The following is a 12,296-nucleotide window of genomic DNA, read 5'->3' on the forward strand; positions in this document are numbered from 1 at the left end:
AGTTGCCTCCTGCACACCTCCTACTGGGGATGTGCCCAAAACCAAGGTACATGCCCTTGACTGGAATCGAACCTGGGACCCTTCAGTCCACAGGCTGACGCACTATCCACTGAGCTAAACTGGTCAGGGCCCGGGCATGTACTCTTGACCAGAATCAAACCCGGGACCTTTCAGTCCGCAGGCCGATGCTCTATCCACCGAGCCACTGAGCCACCGAGCCAAACCGGCTAGGGCAATGGTTGCCAAACTGCGTCTCGGGAAACCGCGCTCGCAAGCCACATGCAGCTCTTTGGCCCCTTCAGTGTGGCTCTTCCACAAAATACCGGCTCTTCCACAAAATACCGACTTATGCGCATGGGCCATGAAGTTTCAATCGCACTGTACGTGTGTGCCCGTAAGTGGTATTTTGTGGAAGAGCCACACTGAAGGGGCCAAAGAACCGCATGTGGCTCGCGAGCCCCGGTTTGCCGACCACGGGGCTAGGGCAATCCCAAGTATTTAATTGCATGCAGGTAAAAACATTACCCGAGAAGAGGTCCAGAGATTTTACCAGATTGCCTATGGAGATCTTTGCCACAGAAGTGATTAGAACGCTCTACTCTAGAGTTTAGGAGTATCTTGGGTCCCTGAGAGCAGTTATGGTTGGGGCTCCAAAGAAGGTAGTTGAGTCACAATTGTTGTTGATATGTATAGGGGTGTTTATAAATCTATGCTCATAGGTAGAGAACTGACTCGATTTTTTTTCTAGCATAGTCTACTAAGGCCAAACATACCTGGTAGAGGAATCAGGAAATTAAAACCCAGTTGCAAAAACTTAATCCAAATTAAGATAATCCCAAATACTTGCTAGTTGGTGACTATTTAACAGTTTTATCTAGGTGTGGTTTCTTATACACATACAAGTGTGGATAGTTATTAAATTGTGTGGGTAGTTATTAAATTGTAGATATATTATACACACACACACACACACACACACATATATGCTAGAGGCCCGGTGCACAAAATTTGTGCATGGGTAGGGTCCCTAGGCCTGGCCAGTGACCAGGATGCTGGCCGGGGCCTTCCTTCTGGCTTCCAGCTGCTGGTTGGGGCCTTCCTTTCCCAGCTGCTGGCTGCTGGCCTGGGCCTTCATTTGTTCTGTGCCGCCCCTTGGTGGTCAGCACATGTCATAGAGAGCAATCAAATTCCTGGTCTCCCAGTGGAACTCCTGAGGGGACACTTTGCATATTAGCCATATATATATCTCTATATCTCTATATCTCTCTCTATATATGATAATGGCTAGGGTGGTCTTCTCTACAAATTTTAATATGTAATGCATACATATTTTATGAAAGTAATTCACCCAAAAAGTACTAAGTAGTATGTGTAGAAATTGGATGAAACTACTAGTGTTTGCTACAGTTTTTTGGTTAATCAGTGAGTAAATGGATTTAGAGAAGGACACAAATACTTTAAAAATAATAATACGACTACACAATTTTTGAATTCATTCATCTATTAATTGTTGCGTATCCACCATGTGTTAGGCATGGGGCTAGAAAGCTGACAAACACACATGCAGGAAACTTCATTCCTACCCTTTGATTACTCAGAATCTAGTGGGAGAGACAAATATATAAACTAATTACAAAATAGTATAATAAATGTTGTAATAACTGGATTTACAAGAGATCTTCTCTGCCTGGTGGTGTTGAAGAAGGCTTCTTAGAGGAAAAGATGATTGTGCTGCCTTGAAAGAGAGGCAGGCATTTTCAAGGCTGGGGGAGAGCATTCCACAAAGAGAGAAGACTGTGAGCAAAAGCCAGGAAGTAGGGAGGCTGAGAGAATATGGCTTGTTTGGAGCCCATCATTCCCCCTGCAATTAATGCAAATGCAGTCACATTTTACAGGAACAATGCATTTCTGAAGATCTCACATAGTTCAAGATTAACCTTTCCTTGGGAATAAGTATAAAAGTATGTGAGAAGGTATATTTGGAGTCCATAAATCTACAACAACCAAAGTAGATTCTTGCTTCCTTTCTTTCTTCATCTTTCTCAGCATTATTACTAATGTTTTGCAGTGTGCTCTCTCTACACAGGCTATCATGGTGGTACTTAGACTTTTTAATATTGTTTACTTGCATCTAAATTTTGTCCCACTTTATTTCTTTGTTTTTCAGCACAAGCAGTAATCATACTCCTTAGCACTCTGATAACATCATTATCAGATATAAAAATATTTTAAATGATAATAGTAGTGAATGTTAAAAAAATAATAGCACAACAATAGCTGTATGTCTCAAGAATTTCTGAGATAAAGAACAGTCTCACTTACATGGAAGCAGATAATTTACCAGGTATAAGAGACACTTCCATGTGGCAGTAGTGTTAACAGTGCACAACTCACTTTGCTACCATTTTGAGATTATGTCATTTTAGATAAACTAATTTGGAGCTCACATATTTCCACTTTGCCTATAAAGTGAGACTATTATTATTATTATTTTTGTCAATTCTAACCCAAGGACATTTTTTCCATTGCTTTTTAGAGAGAATGGGAGGGAGGGAGGAAAGGCAGGGGAGAGACAGAGAGAGAGAGAGAAAGAAACATCAATGTGAGAGAAACACATTGATTGGTTGCCTCCCTCACATGCCCTGACCAGGCTGGGGCTCAAACTTGCAACCAGGTAAGTTCCCTTGACAGGGAATTGAGCCTGAGACCCTTTGGTGTGCTCGCCAACACTCCAACTACTGAGCTACATTGGCCAGGGTGAGACTATTATTATTTTTTAAAACATGTTTTTATTTAGTTGAAGGAGAGAGAGAGAAAGGGTGAGGAATATATATAGAGAAACACTGATGAGGGAGACATGGACAGGCTGCTTCCTGAACACCCCTTACTGGGGATTGAGCTGGAAACCTGGACACATGCCTTGACTGGACTTGAACTGGACTGGAACCAGCGACTTCTTGACCTCTTGTACACGGGACAATGCTCAAACAACTGAGCCACACTGGCCAGGGTGTGACTATTATTATTATTATTTAAATATGTTTTTATGAGAGAGAGAGAGAGAGAGATAGAGAGAAAGAAAGAGAGGGGAATATATATATAGAAACACTGATGAGAGAGACATGGATAGGCTGCCTCCCAAACACCCTTTACTGGGGATCAAGCCCAAAACCTGGCATGTGCCCTAACTGGGAATTGAACTGGTTACCTCTTGACCTGTCATGCATGGGACAATGTTCAAATAGCAGAGTAACACTGGCCGGTGTGAGACTATTATTTTTATATTACATTCGTTGATTCTGCCTAATTCAAGTCACATAAAATGCAACTTGCAATGAAGTTTGGTTTGACTAAAGCTTGTAAAGGAGAGTCGGATTATAGAGACCTGTTTAACTTAACTAAAGAATTTGCAATTTTTTTTTCTGAAAAAATACTGCCTTACTTCAAGTAGGAGAAAGATGTGTTCAGATGTATGTTTTAAAAAGTCAATAATCTGGCAGCAGTGTAGAGAATGGATTTGATGGGTAAGACTGGACAAAAGTTAGAAAACAACCTTAGAGGCAATTTTAACAGTTAAGGGAAGAGTTGATGAGCCTGTATAAACTAAGGTAGTACCTGTGGGGGATGAAAGGAAGAGGATGGACTCATGAGAGGTTAACAGCAGGATTTTTTTTTTAGCTGATCGGTTGTGGGTCGAATGGAAGAAGAAGGAACTGAGGATGACTTTAAAGTTTCTGACTTGAGCAATTTGTTGAGTGTTACCTCATTAACTAAGAAAAAGAATAAAAGAGAGGCTTGAGTGGAAAATAATTCGTTCAGTTTTGCAAATCTAAGAGAGAAGTGTCATAGGAATCCAGGAAGAAAGGAGCTTCCGGGAGGCGCTGCTTGAAATCAGATACTGCAAAGCCCATAATTTAGATACAAGTTTAAACTTGTTCATTGAATTTGACAATTAGGAAATTTGGGAAAAGAACAGTTTGGGGAAAGTGAGGGTACAAAAGGCAGGCTGACAAAAATCTAGGACAGAATGGGATGGGAAAAAAGTACAGACAATGAATACAAACTATTCTTTTAGGAAGTTTGGCTATAAAGTGAAGAGAGAGGGTGGTAGCTATTGGGGGATAGATAACTTGCAAATTTCAATTTCTGGCTCCAGATGCATTGTCCCAACTGTAAGATATATTAACGAATTACTTTCCCAAACATGTCCAAATGATCTGTTCAAAACTAAACCTGGAAGTCCTTCTTGACTCCTTTGCCTAATATTTTTTGAAAAAAATGTTTATATTACTTTTTTTAGAGAGAGAGGAAGGGAGAGGGAGAGAGAAACATTGATGAGAGAGAAACATCAACATTGATTGGCTGCTTCCTGCACTCCCCCTACTGGGGATCAAGCCTGCAACCATGGCATGTGCTCTGACTGGGAATTGAATTGGTGACCTCTTGGTGCCTGGGTCTACTATGCTCAACCATTAAGCTGCCTAATCTTTTCTCTGTCTCATAAATACTGTAGATTATAACTCAGAAATGGATTTGTAATTTGGTATCACCCCTCCATCTCCATCCACACTGTTTTGTTTTATTTATTTAATTTTAAAAATATATATATTTTTTGATTTCACAGAGAGGGAGAGGGAGAGAGAGATAGAAACATCAGTGATGAGAGAGAATCATGGATCGGCTGCCTCCTGCAGGCCCCACACTAGAGCCCGCCACCCAGGCCTGTGCCCTCACGGGGCATCGAACCGTGACCTCCAGGTTCATGGGTCAACGCTCAACGGGAGAGGGAGAGAGAGAGAGATAGAAATATCAAGATAAGAGAGAAACATTGATTGGCTGCCTCCTACACGCCCCACACTGGGGATCGAACCTGCAACCTGGGCATGTGACCTGCCCAGATATCAAACTGTGACCTCTTGGTTCTTAGGTTGATGCTCAACCACTGAGCAACACCGGCCAGGCCACACTGGAACTGTTTTAAATGAAGCCCTCAACACTCCTTGAACTTTCTATTTTAATACTGCTCTTCTTGGTTTTCTTGCTTCCAGACTCTCCCCCACTACATACTATTGCCTGAGTTATCCCTGCCTTTTCCCCCCCTGTCAAGCCCTCTTTCTTTAAGTCCCAGCTCAAACATCTCCTCTAGAAAAACTTCCCTAACTCCTCCATTCCTAGCTAATCATTCTCTTCTCAGTACCCACCTTCCCCAATCCTCCCTCCTCCAGGCATCTGAAATAGCTCTTACATTGAATTAAGATTATTTTGTCCGTAACTGGTTTGGCTCAGTGGATAGAACGTCAGCCTGCGGACTGAAGGGTCCCAGGTTCGATTCTGGTCAAGGGCATGTACTTTGGTTGCAGGCACATCCCCAGTGAGGGGCATGCAGGAGGCCAGCTGATCGATGTTTCTCTCTCATTGATGTTTCTAACTCTCTATCCCTCTCCCTTCCTCTCTGTAAAAAATCAATAAGATATATTTTTAAAAAAAAGAGTAGGGAGAAGACCTTTCATAAATTTAAAAAAAAAAGATTATTTTGATGACAAATAGTTCTGCCCAGCTTTAGCCTGAATTTCTTTAAGATAACAAGTAATTCTCTTTTAAAAAATCTTCAACACCAGAAAAGAACTTACATGCAGTAAATAAATGTTTGCTATGATAAAACTTGTCACCATGAAAATAATGGATAAAGGGTTGGTAGAATTTTTATTTTTTACGATTTTTTTCTTTATTGATTTTTAGAGAGAGGAAAGAAGAGGGAGAAAGAGAGGGGAACATGATGTGAAATCACATGGATTGGCTGTCTCTTGCAGGCCCCTGACTGGGCGCAACGCAGGCATGTGCCCTGAGCTGGAATAGAACTGGCAACCTTTCAGAGCATGGTATGACACACAACCAACTTGGCCACACCGGCCAGGGCTAGACATTTTTTCTGTCTTAAAACTTTCACTCCATCTTAAAGCCAATGAGAAAAAGAAAATGGGGGAAGTCTAAAAGCAGGTTTTAAGATAGAATACTTTCTCTAATGTTCTTCCTCTTCTTTTGTTCCCTGGTAGTTAGTTTATCTTTACTTCATTCGAGTTTATTTTGAATTCTTTATTCTCTTGCCACTCTTTTTGTTAGATCTTGTACATCTATGATTACAAGAATAGTGTTCCTTTCCTCTTCCCCCAACTTTCCTTTTCCTTTCTCATCTGTGCTTCTTTGCTTTCTTAACTAAGCTATAAAAATTATAGTTTCCATTGGATAAAAATGTTTAAAAATATTTCATCTAAGATACTCAGATTATTGACTTTTTTTTAATTAAAAGAGTTATAAACCATCTTAGAAAGATCTTCTCAGGAAGATGCAGCGACAATTAGTTCTTTGAAATAAAAACAGTTTTAGTTATGCAAGCTTTGGAAACGAGCTAGATTCTAGCAAATGGTAGAAAATTATGATGGAAATTAGGCCAAATGTGTCCCAAACTTGTCTGGGGCCAGTCATTTAATGAGGAGGGTCTCAGTTTTCTCATTTGGATAAACAGGGAGTTGACTGGTCAATCTCTAAGGTTTTTTCCAGCTCCAGTATTTTGTAATTCTCGATTCTACATAAGTCTCAAGGAAAAAAAAAAACATTTATTTGTGGCAAATGCCCTAATAACCACTTCCTTATAATTCTAAAACAACATGTATTGATTGAATATTTATTATATGGCCATCATTGTTAAGCTAGTAGGAGTTTAAAAACATACTATTAGATTAAAAGTAAAAATGTTCCAATGCTGTGGAATAGTATGGGATAAAATGAGGAGCATATTACCTAACAATTTCCCTGAAATCAAGTGGGTAGTCGTCTTGCCAGCAACAAGATTCAAAACCCAACTTTTCTGTTCTGTAAATCACTTTGTCCTTGAAAATTTTGCCATCTTATTAATGTCTGTATGTGGGTGTGGGAGTAGACCTAGGTAAAGATTTAGGTAAAGAATTAATGATAAGAGATACAGAATTAACTGCTAAATACAGTCTAAAAGCCAAAATGGAACTGATGTAGTTGGAATGGCCTTGTGTGAAAAGGAAAATGGAATGTAATCTTAAAGGATGCTTAAAAGTTAAACTGATGGAAGAGCATTTATGTGATAATTAAAACAACAACGTTGTGGTGGTGGTGGTGGTGGTGGTGGTGGTGGTGCTGGACTGAATGAGGCCATACTTTTTATGCTAGAGGACACTCCGGCTGCCTTGTGGGGAACACAGGGTAGGGTGGGGTTAAATCATGGAGGGCTTTGGAAGTCATGCAGAGCATTTAAATTTAGTTTCGCAGGCAATAGGGAAGCAGGTTACTGAGCTGACAGTGCATTCTGAAAGAAATTAGAGACAGGTTATGAAACTACTATAAGAATTGATGTAGAAATTCCAGTAAGAATTCATAATATTCATGGAGGAATAATATGAACAAATCAGATTTTAAAAGATATTTTAAAGGAAGATTAATTTGAACCCGAAATAGCTGCATGTAGGCAAAAAGAAAAGAGGATTTTTAAGGGTGTCCTAATTTTTGTTATACATACTTCAAAATAGATATTTATTCAGCCCCTTTGTTACTGTAAAATAAACCTCTTCTGGGGAATTGTATATTGTCCAACTGTTGCCCAGCCTAAAGGTGCTGGGGCAGCTTCCATCAAGATGCTCAACCTTTGGCAAATTTTGTGTTTGCTTTTAAAATAATTGATTCGGAGCTGAGACTCCCTTTAAAGAAAAGCTTATCTATGTTGTCATTCTAAAGCAGCAGCTCTCAGGTGGTTCATGAGGTCAAAGTTATTACCATAGTAATTCTAACATGTAATTTGTCTTTTTCATCCCCATTCTCTCAGGAGTATACAATGGAGTCTACCAGAAGCTACATTCTGTCTGATATTACAGAGATTGCACCAAAAGCAGATGAGAATGCAGCTGAGAAGGCAGACATTAAAGAGATTTGTAAAAATAAAAAAAAGTCACTCTTTATAGTTTTTTTTAGTGATCTATAATTTAAAATGTTATTTATGCTAACATGTGATGGCTTTTTGTTATTTTAAAATAAATTAATAGGTCACTATTTTTAAAATTTCTCAGTTTTAATTTAAATACTGTAAATGACAGTAATACAGTAGATGACCTAGAGAAAGAAAAATACTTCAGGGTCCTTAATAATTTATAGATATGTAAAGAAATCAGGAGACCAAAAAGTTTGAGAATATTTGCTCTAAAGTGGTACTCTCCACTGTTTGCTAAAAGAGAGAAAGTTTCGACTCTGGCTTTGCTATATTCCGTATGTTGTTACTGACTGCCCATCAAAACGATGTCAGAACACTTAAATTTCTCTCAATCGCTTTTCTAGCTTATTTACCCCTAATCGCCATGCTTGGGTTTCCAAAGAAAGAGGAATGATATTGCTTACCTGTGCTCAATCGTTTCCTAGACGAAGAAGTGGTCTGGACGGTTTCAGGTCTCTTTCTTTTCAGGAGGCTGTGTAGAAAGTGACAGCCTCCTCAGCAGGCAGCGGGGAATGCAAAAAGCATTGAGAATCACACTCCTCTCTGCTCATTCGTGCCAGCCCGTCAGAGGAAGAGGGAGGAACGAGGAAGAAAATTGGAGGGAGGAGACTTGGCACGTCTTGGACCCGCCTTTAACTGTGGGCTCTCTTAGGGCAATAGAGCTTGAAATAAATTGTCAGAGAATGTGGGTATTTCTTTAATGTACAACCATTATTTTAATGAAATAATTTCTTCTGTAAAAGTTGGAGTTCTGACTGCCCAAAGTTTGTCCCTCTTTCAGAAGTATATCCAAGCAACTTTAAAAAAAGCATCTGCCAATTGGAAGCATCTTTTTTACATTAATCTGTTTAAGACTTTCTTCTTGTACTCAGCACAAAACTTTCTTAAACAGTGCTGAATAATTAAACCTATTAGAATAATTCATGTAATGTAATTATAGCACCTAAAACGTAACTTTTGAGAAGCAGAATGTAAATATCACAGTCTTGGAAATAATTAGTAGAAACAAAGCTTTTTAGACAATTTTTTTTTCTTGAACATATGCTAAATCATACTACCTTGCTAGCAAGGTAATTAGCAAAGTGACTTTTGGTTTTTGCTTTTTTCCAGTACAGAGATTATAAGGAAACAGAGGGGTTCTAGAGTTAGGAAAAAAAAAATGCTTACATAGGCAGCTAGTTTTATTTTTTGTTTGTTGGTTTGGTTTTCAACAAGAGTGTTTTAATTTTATAAGATCATAAAAACATCATGCCCACAGTAGTGATTACAAAATAAGTCTATGGCAGGATGATGGGAGGTACTTGGAGTGGCGGTTATCAGAAGAAAAAAGTGCACATTTAAGAAGTGTATGATAAAAAAAGAGAGGAGTGCATGGTAAGAATGCACATATGATTGACATTGAGATAACGAGTTTTCATCCTCCAACTGTAATGTCCAATTGGGCCAGTCAACATGAAAGTATGAAGTGGAGTCAAACAATGATCAGTAGCAGAGGACCAAACAAGTTAATTTTAAATGGCTTATTGCCAATTACTTTTCTCCAACTGTAACAATGTAGAATGCATAACAACCTATTTCTTAGTTTTGGGACACACATTTTTTAAAAAATTTTTATATTTTATAGAGTAACCCACATGTTCTACCTACTTCATAGGGTTGTTTGTGAAGATTAAACGAGATGATGATAGCCCTTTGAATATTTTAAACCACTGGAAAACTATAACCCTCCACACCCTCTCACTTATTTGTACTCATTTAGCTTATGCAATGGAGACAAGATTTTAAAAGTAAAATAAAATGTCCATAGTGTTCTCTTAATCTGATGTAGACATTTATGTATTAGGTAGAATAATTTGTTCCTGGAAATATTTTAAGAACTAGATAACTACCTGTTTAGAGATCATACACTGTGAAGGCTGGGAGAGGAATTAGATCAGTATTCTCCACACTTTGGGATTTAATGGACCATAATAATAACAACAATAATTATAATAATGAAGAATAGATAAATGCTGAGTGGATAACTTTATATTTTAAGTAAGGACATTAAATTTTATTAAGTTTAAGATTAGTTCATGAAAGGACACTTTTTAAAAAATATATATATTTTATTGATTTTTTACAGAGAGGAAGGGAGAGGGATAGAGAGTTAGAAACATCGATGAGAGAGAAACATCGATCAGCTGGCCTCCTGCATCTCTCTGTAAAAAATCAATAAAATATATATATTTTATTGATTTTTTACAGAGAGGAAGGGAGAGGGATAGAGAGTTAGAAACATCGATGAGAGAGAAACATCGATCAGCTGGCCTCCTGCATCTCTCTGTAAAAAATCAATAAAATATATATATTTTATTGATTTTTTACAGAGAGGAAGGGAGAGGGATAGAGAGTTAGAAACATCGATGAGAGAGAAACATCGATCAGCTGCCTCCTGCACACCTCCTACTGGGGATGTGCCCGCAACTAAGGTACATGCCCTTGACCGGAATCGAACCTGGGACCCTTCAGTCCGTAGGCCGATGCTCTATCCACTGAGCCAAACTGGTCAGGGCTATGAAAGGACACTTTAACACCAAAAAACATTAGGAAGGACATAGTGTTAGAATAAATGGCAATTCTTTAAAGTAAATACATTGGCTTTATGGGATTTTTATTACTTTTTCCCTCACTTTACCACAGATGGGGAAAATTTCAACGTAGGTGGTTATCAGCTCTCAGACAATGATTGGGATCCTTTCAAGACTGTCAGTGACTGCACCACACTTATGTAGCCTAGTTTTACTGAGTGACTGATATTTCACAATATTAGCAAATAAAGTTAGACACATTGAGTATGTGTGTTCTAGGAACTTATTTAAAACAACTGGCTTTCCCACAGACAGCCAATAAATAAACATATACACGTAATACTGACAAGTCTGTATGACAACTACCATTTAAATAAGCCAAAGGGGGAAAACATTAAAATGTATGTGTTAAATATAATTTGCCAAGGTGTGTCAATTATTAACAAAAGTCGGGTCGGTATCCCCTCACAGAAGAGTATTTAGTCAGGAAAAAGAAAGGTCACAATCCCAAACGCGCAGCCACGGCTCACCACGGAGCTTGTCGCCTGGATGTAGAAGAGGAGGTAGCCCTGGCCGGTTTGGCTCAGTGGATAGAGCCTCCACCTGCGGACTGAAGGGTCCCAGGTTCCATTCCCACCAAGGGCACATGCCTGGGTTGCAGGCTCTATCCCCAGTAGGGGGCGTGCAGAAGGCAGCCAATCAATGATTCTCTCTTATTATTGATGTTTCTGTCTCTCTCCCTCTTCCTTCCTCTCTGAAATCAATAAAGAAATATATTTAAAAAAAAAAAAAGAAGAAGAGGAGGTACTTGACCAAGGGAAAGAGGAAGTCAAGGCGAGGGGCTGCCAGTGCCATGGAGTTCTGCGGTAAACAAACACAGAGCTCTTCCTGCAGGGCTTGTTGAAGACACAGGAGGTGAGGACTCCTCCTGCAAGTCCTCTCTATGCCAGCCCAGGGTAAGGCGTGGGCCATAAATTTTGACAGGTGTAAGATCGGGCACCCAGAATTTATGGGGGGGAGGGTGTCAGTGACCTTTGTTTTACGAGCTGATATCCTTTTTTTCCCCTTCCACATCAGCTAACTGGGCATGTTTAGAATATCTATCTTTGAAATTGCAGGGCAAAGTCGCCACATTAAAGCACCCAACAGACTAAGCTTCAAGGATGTGGGTCATGCATGCTACAAAATATATTTTTTTGAAAGCTGTCAATTAAGTGAACTAAACTCGTTTACACACCAAGAAAGTGATTTCCGAAGATTCCGTGATTCTCGAAGTTCTGTTGCCCCAAAGAAAAAGGGGTCAAGGGATGAAGGCTCTGATCAAGAAGTCTTGCTCGCAGCCAGGGGAACTCAGTATAAACCCTTCCGTCACCCCAACCACCTGGAATCGGATGTGAACGTGGCGGTGGGTGTCCTGTTTTGTGCTCCTTTTCTGCGACTCAGGCGGCTGGGCACAGTCTGGCCTGGCTCTGACAATTCTTCCATGTTCTTTCAGGGGAGAACAGTCTTAGATTTGTCTCTTCTTCTTCCTCAGACTGGAAAGCGGACAGAGATCTTTGTTTTATGGAGATTCCATGTCGAAGGGATGAGTGGGAGAGAAGCGGAGGGAAAAAGCCGCTTCCGGTGACTGAGCGCCCTGCCCGCCGGGCTCCAGAGGCTGCGGCTGCCGGTCACGTGACTGGCACGCGCTGACTGCTGGGAACGCCCAGCTCTGC

General features: G+C 39.8%; 2 protein-coding genes and 1 long non-coding RNA gene across 10 annotated transcripts in view; 2 read left to right on the forward strand and 1 right to left on the reverse strand.

The window, feature by feature from the left end:
• The window catches only part of IL18 (interleukin 18), a 23,532-nt gene extending 14,934 nt beyond the window's left edge, over positions 1–8,598 (reverse strand). For both annotated transcript variants that reach the window (XM_005856853.2, XM_014539645.1), the window contains exon 1: positions 8,416–8,598. The gene's annotated coding sequence lies outside the window, so the exon portion shown is untranslated. The remainder of the gene's footprint in view (positions 1–8,415) is intronic.
• LOC106726099 lies at positions 5,848–7,984 on the forward strand. Its single transcript, XR_001362116.1, has 2 exons — positions 5,848–5,879; positions 7,850–7,984. It is a non-coding gene; the product is annotated as an uncharacterized LOC106726099 (long non-coding RNA).
• A 2,591-nt stretch (positions 8,599–11,189) lies between the features above and the next one.
• The window catches only part of TEX12 (testis expressed 12), a 7,833-nt gene continuing 6,726 nt past the window's right edge, over positions 11,190–12,296 (forward strand). For 2 of the 7 annotated variants that reach the window (XM_014539679.1, XM_014539659.1), the window contains exons 1-2: positions 11,376–11,537; positions 11,700–11,986. Coding sequence is in view for 6 of the 7 variants with exons in the window: in XM_014539659.1 (XP_014395145.1) it covers positions 11,525–11,537; positions 11,700–11,986 (300 nt within the window). In the remaining variant the exon portion in view is untranslated. Of the gene's footprint in view, positions 11,206–11,375; positions 11,987–12,076; positions 12,256–12,296 lie in introns of those variants that run through there. The other 5 variants (XM_014539651.1, XM_014539655.1, XM_005856855.2 and 2 more) reach the window with 4 other exon arrangements.

This window comes from Myotis brandtii, unplaced genomic scaffold (assembly GCF_000412655.1).
Source record: "Myotis brandtii unplaced genomic scaffold, ASM41265v1 scaffold105, whole genome shotgun sequence".
Classification (NCBI taxonomy): domain Eukaryota; kingdom Metazoa; phylum Chordata; class Mammalia; order Chiroptera; family Vespertilionidae; genus Myotis; species Myotis brandtii.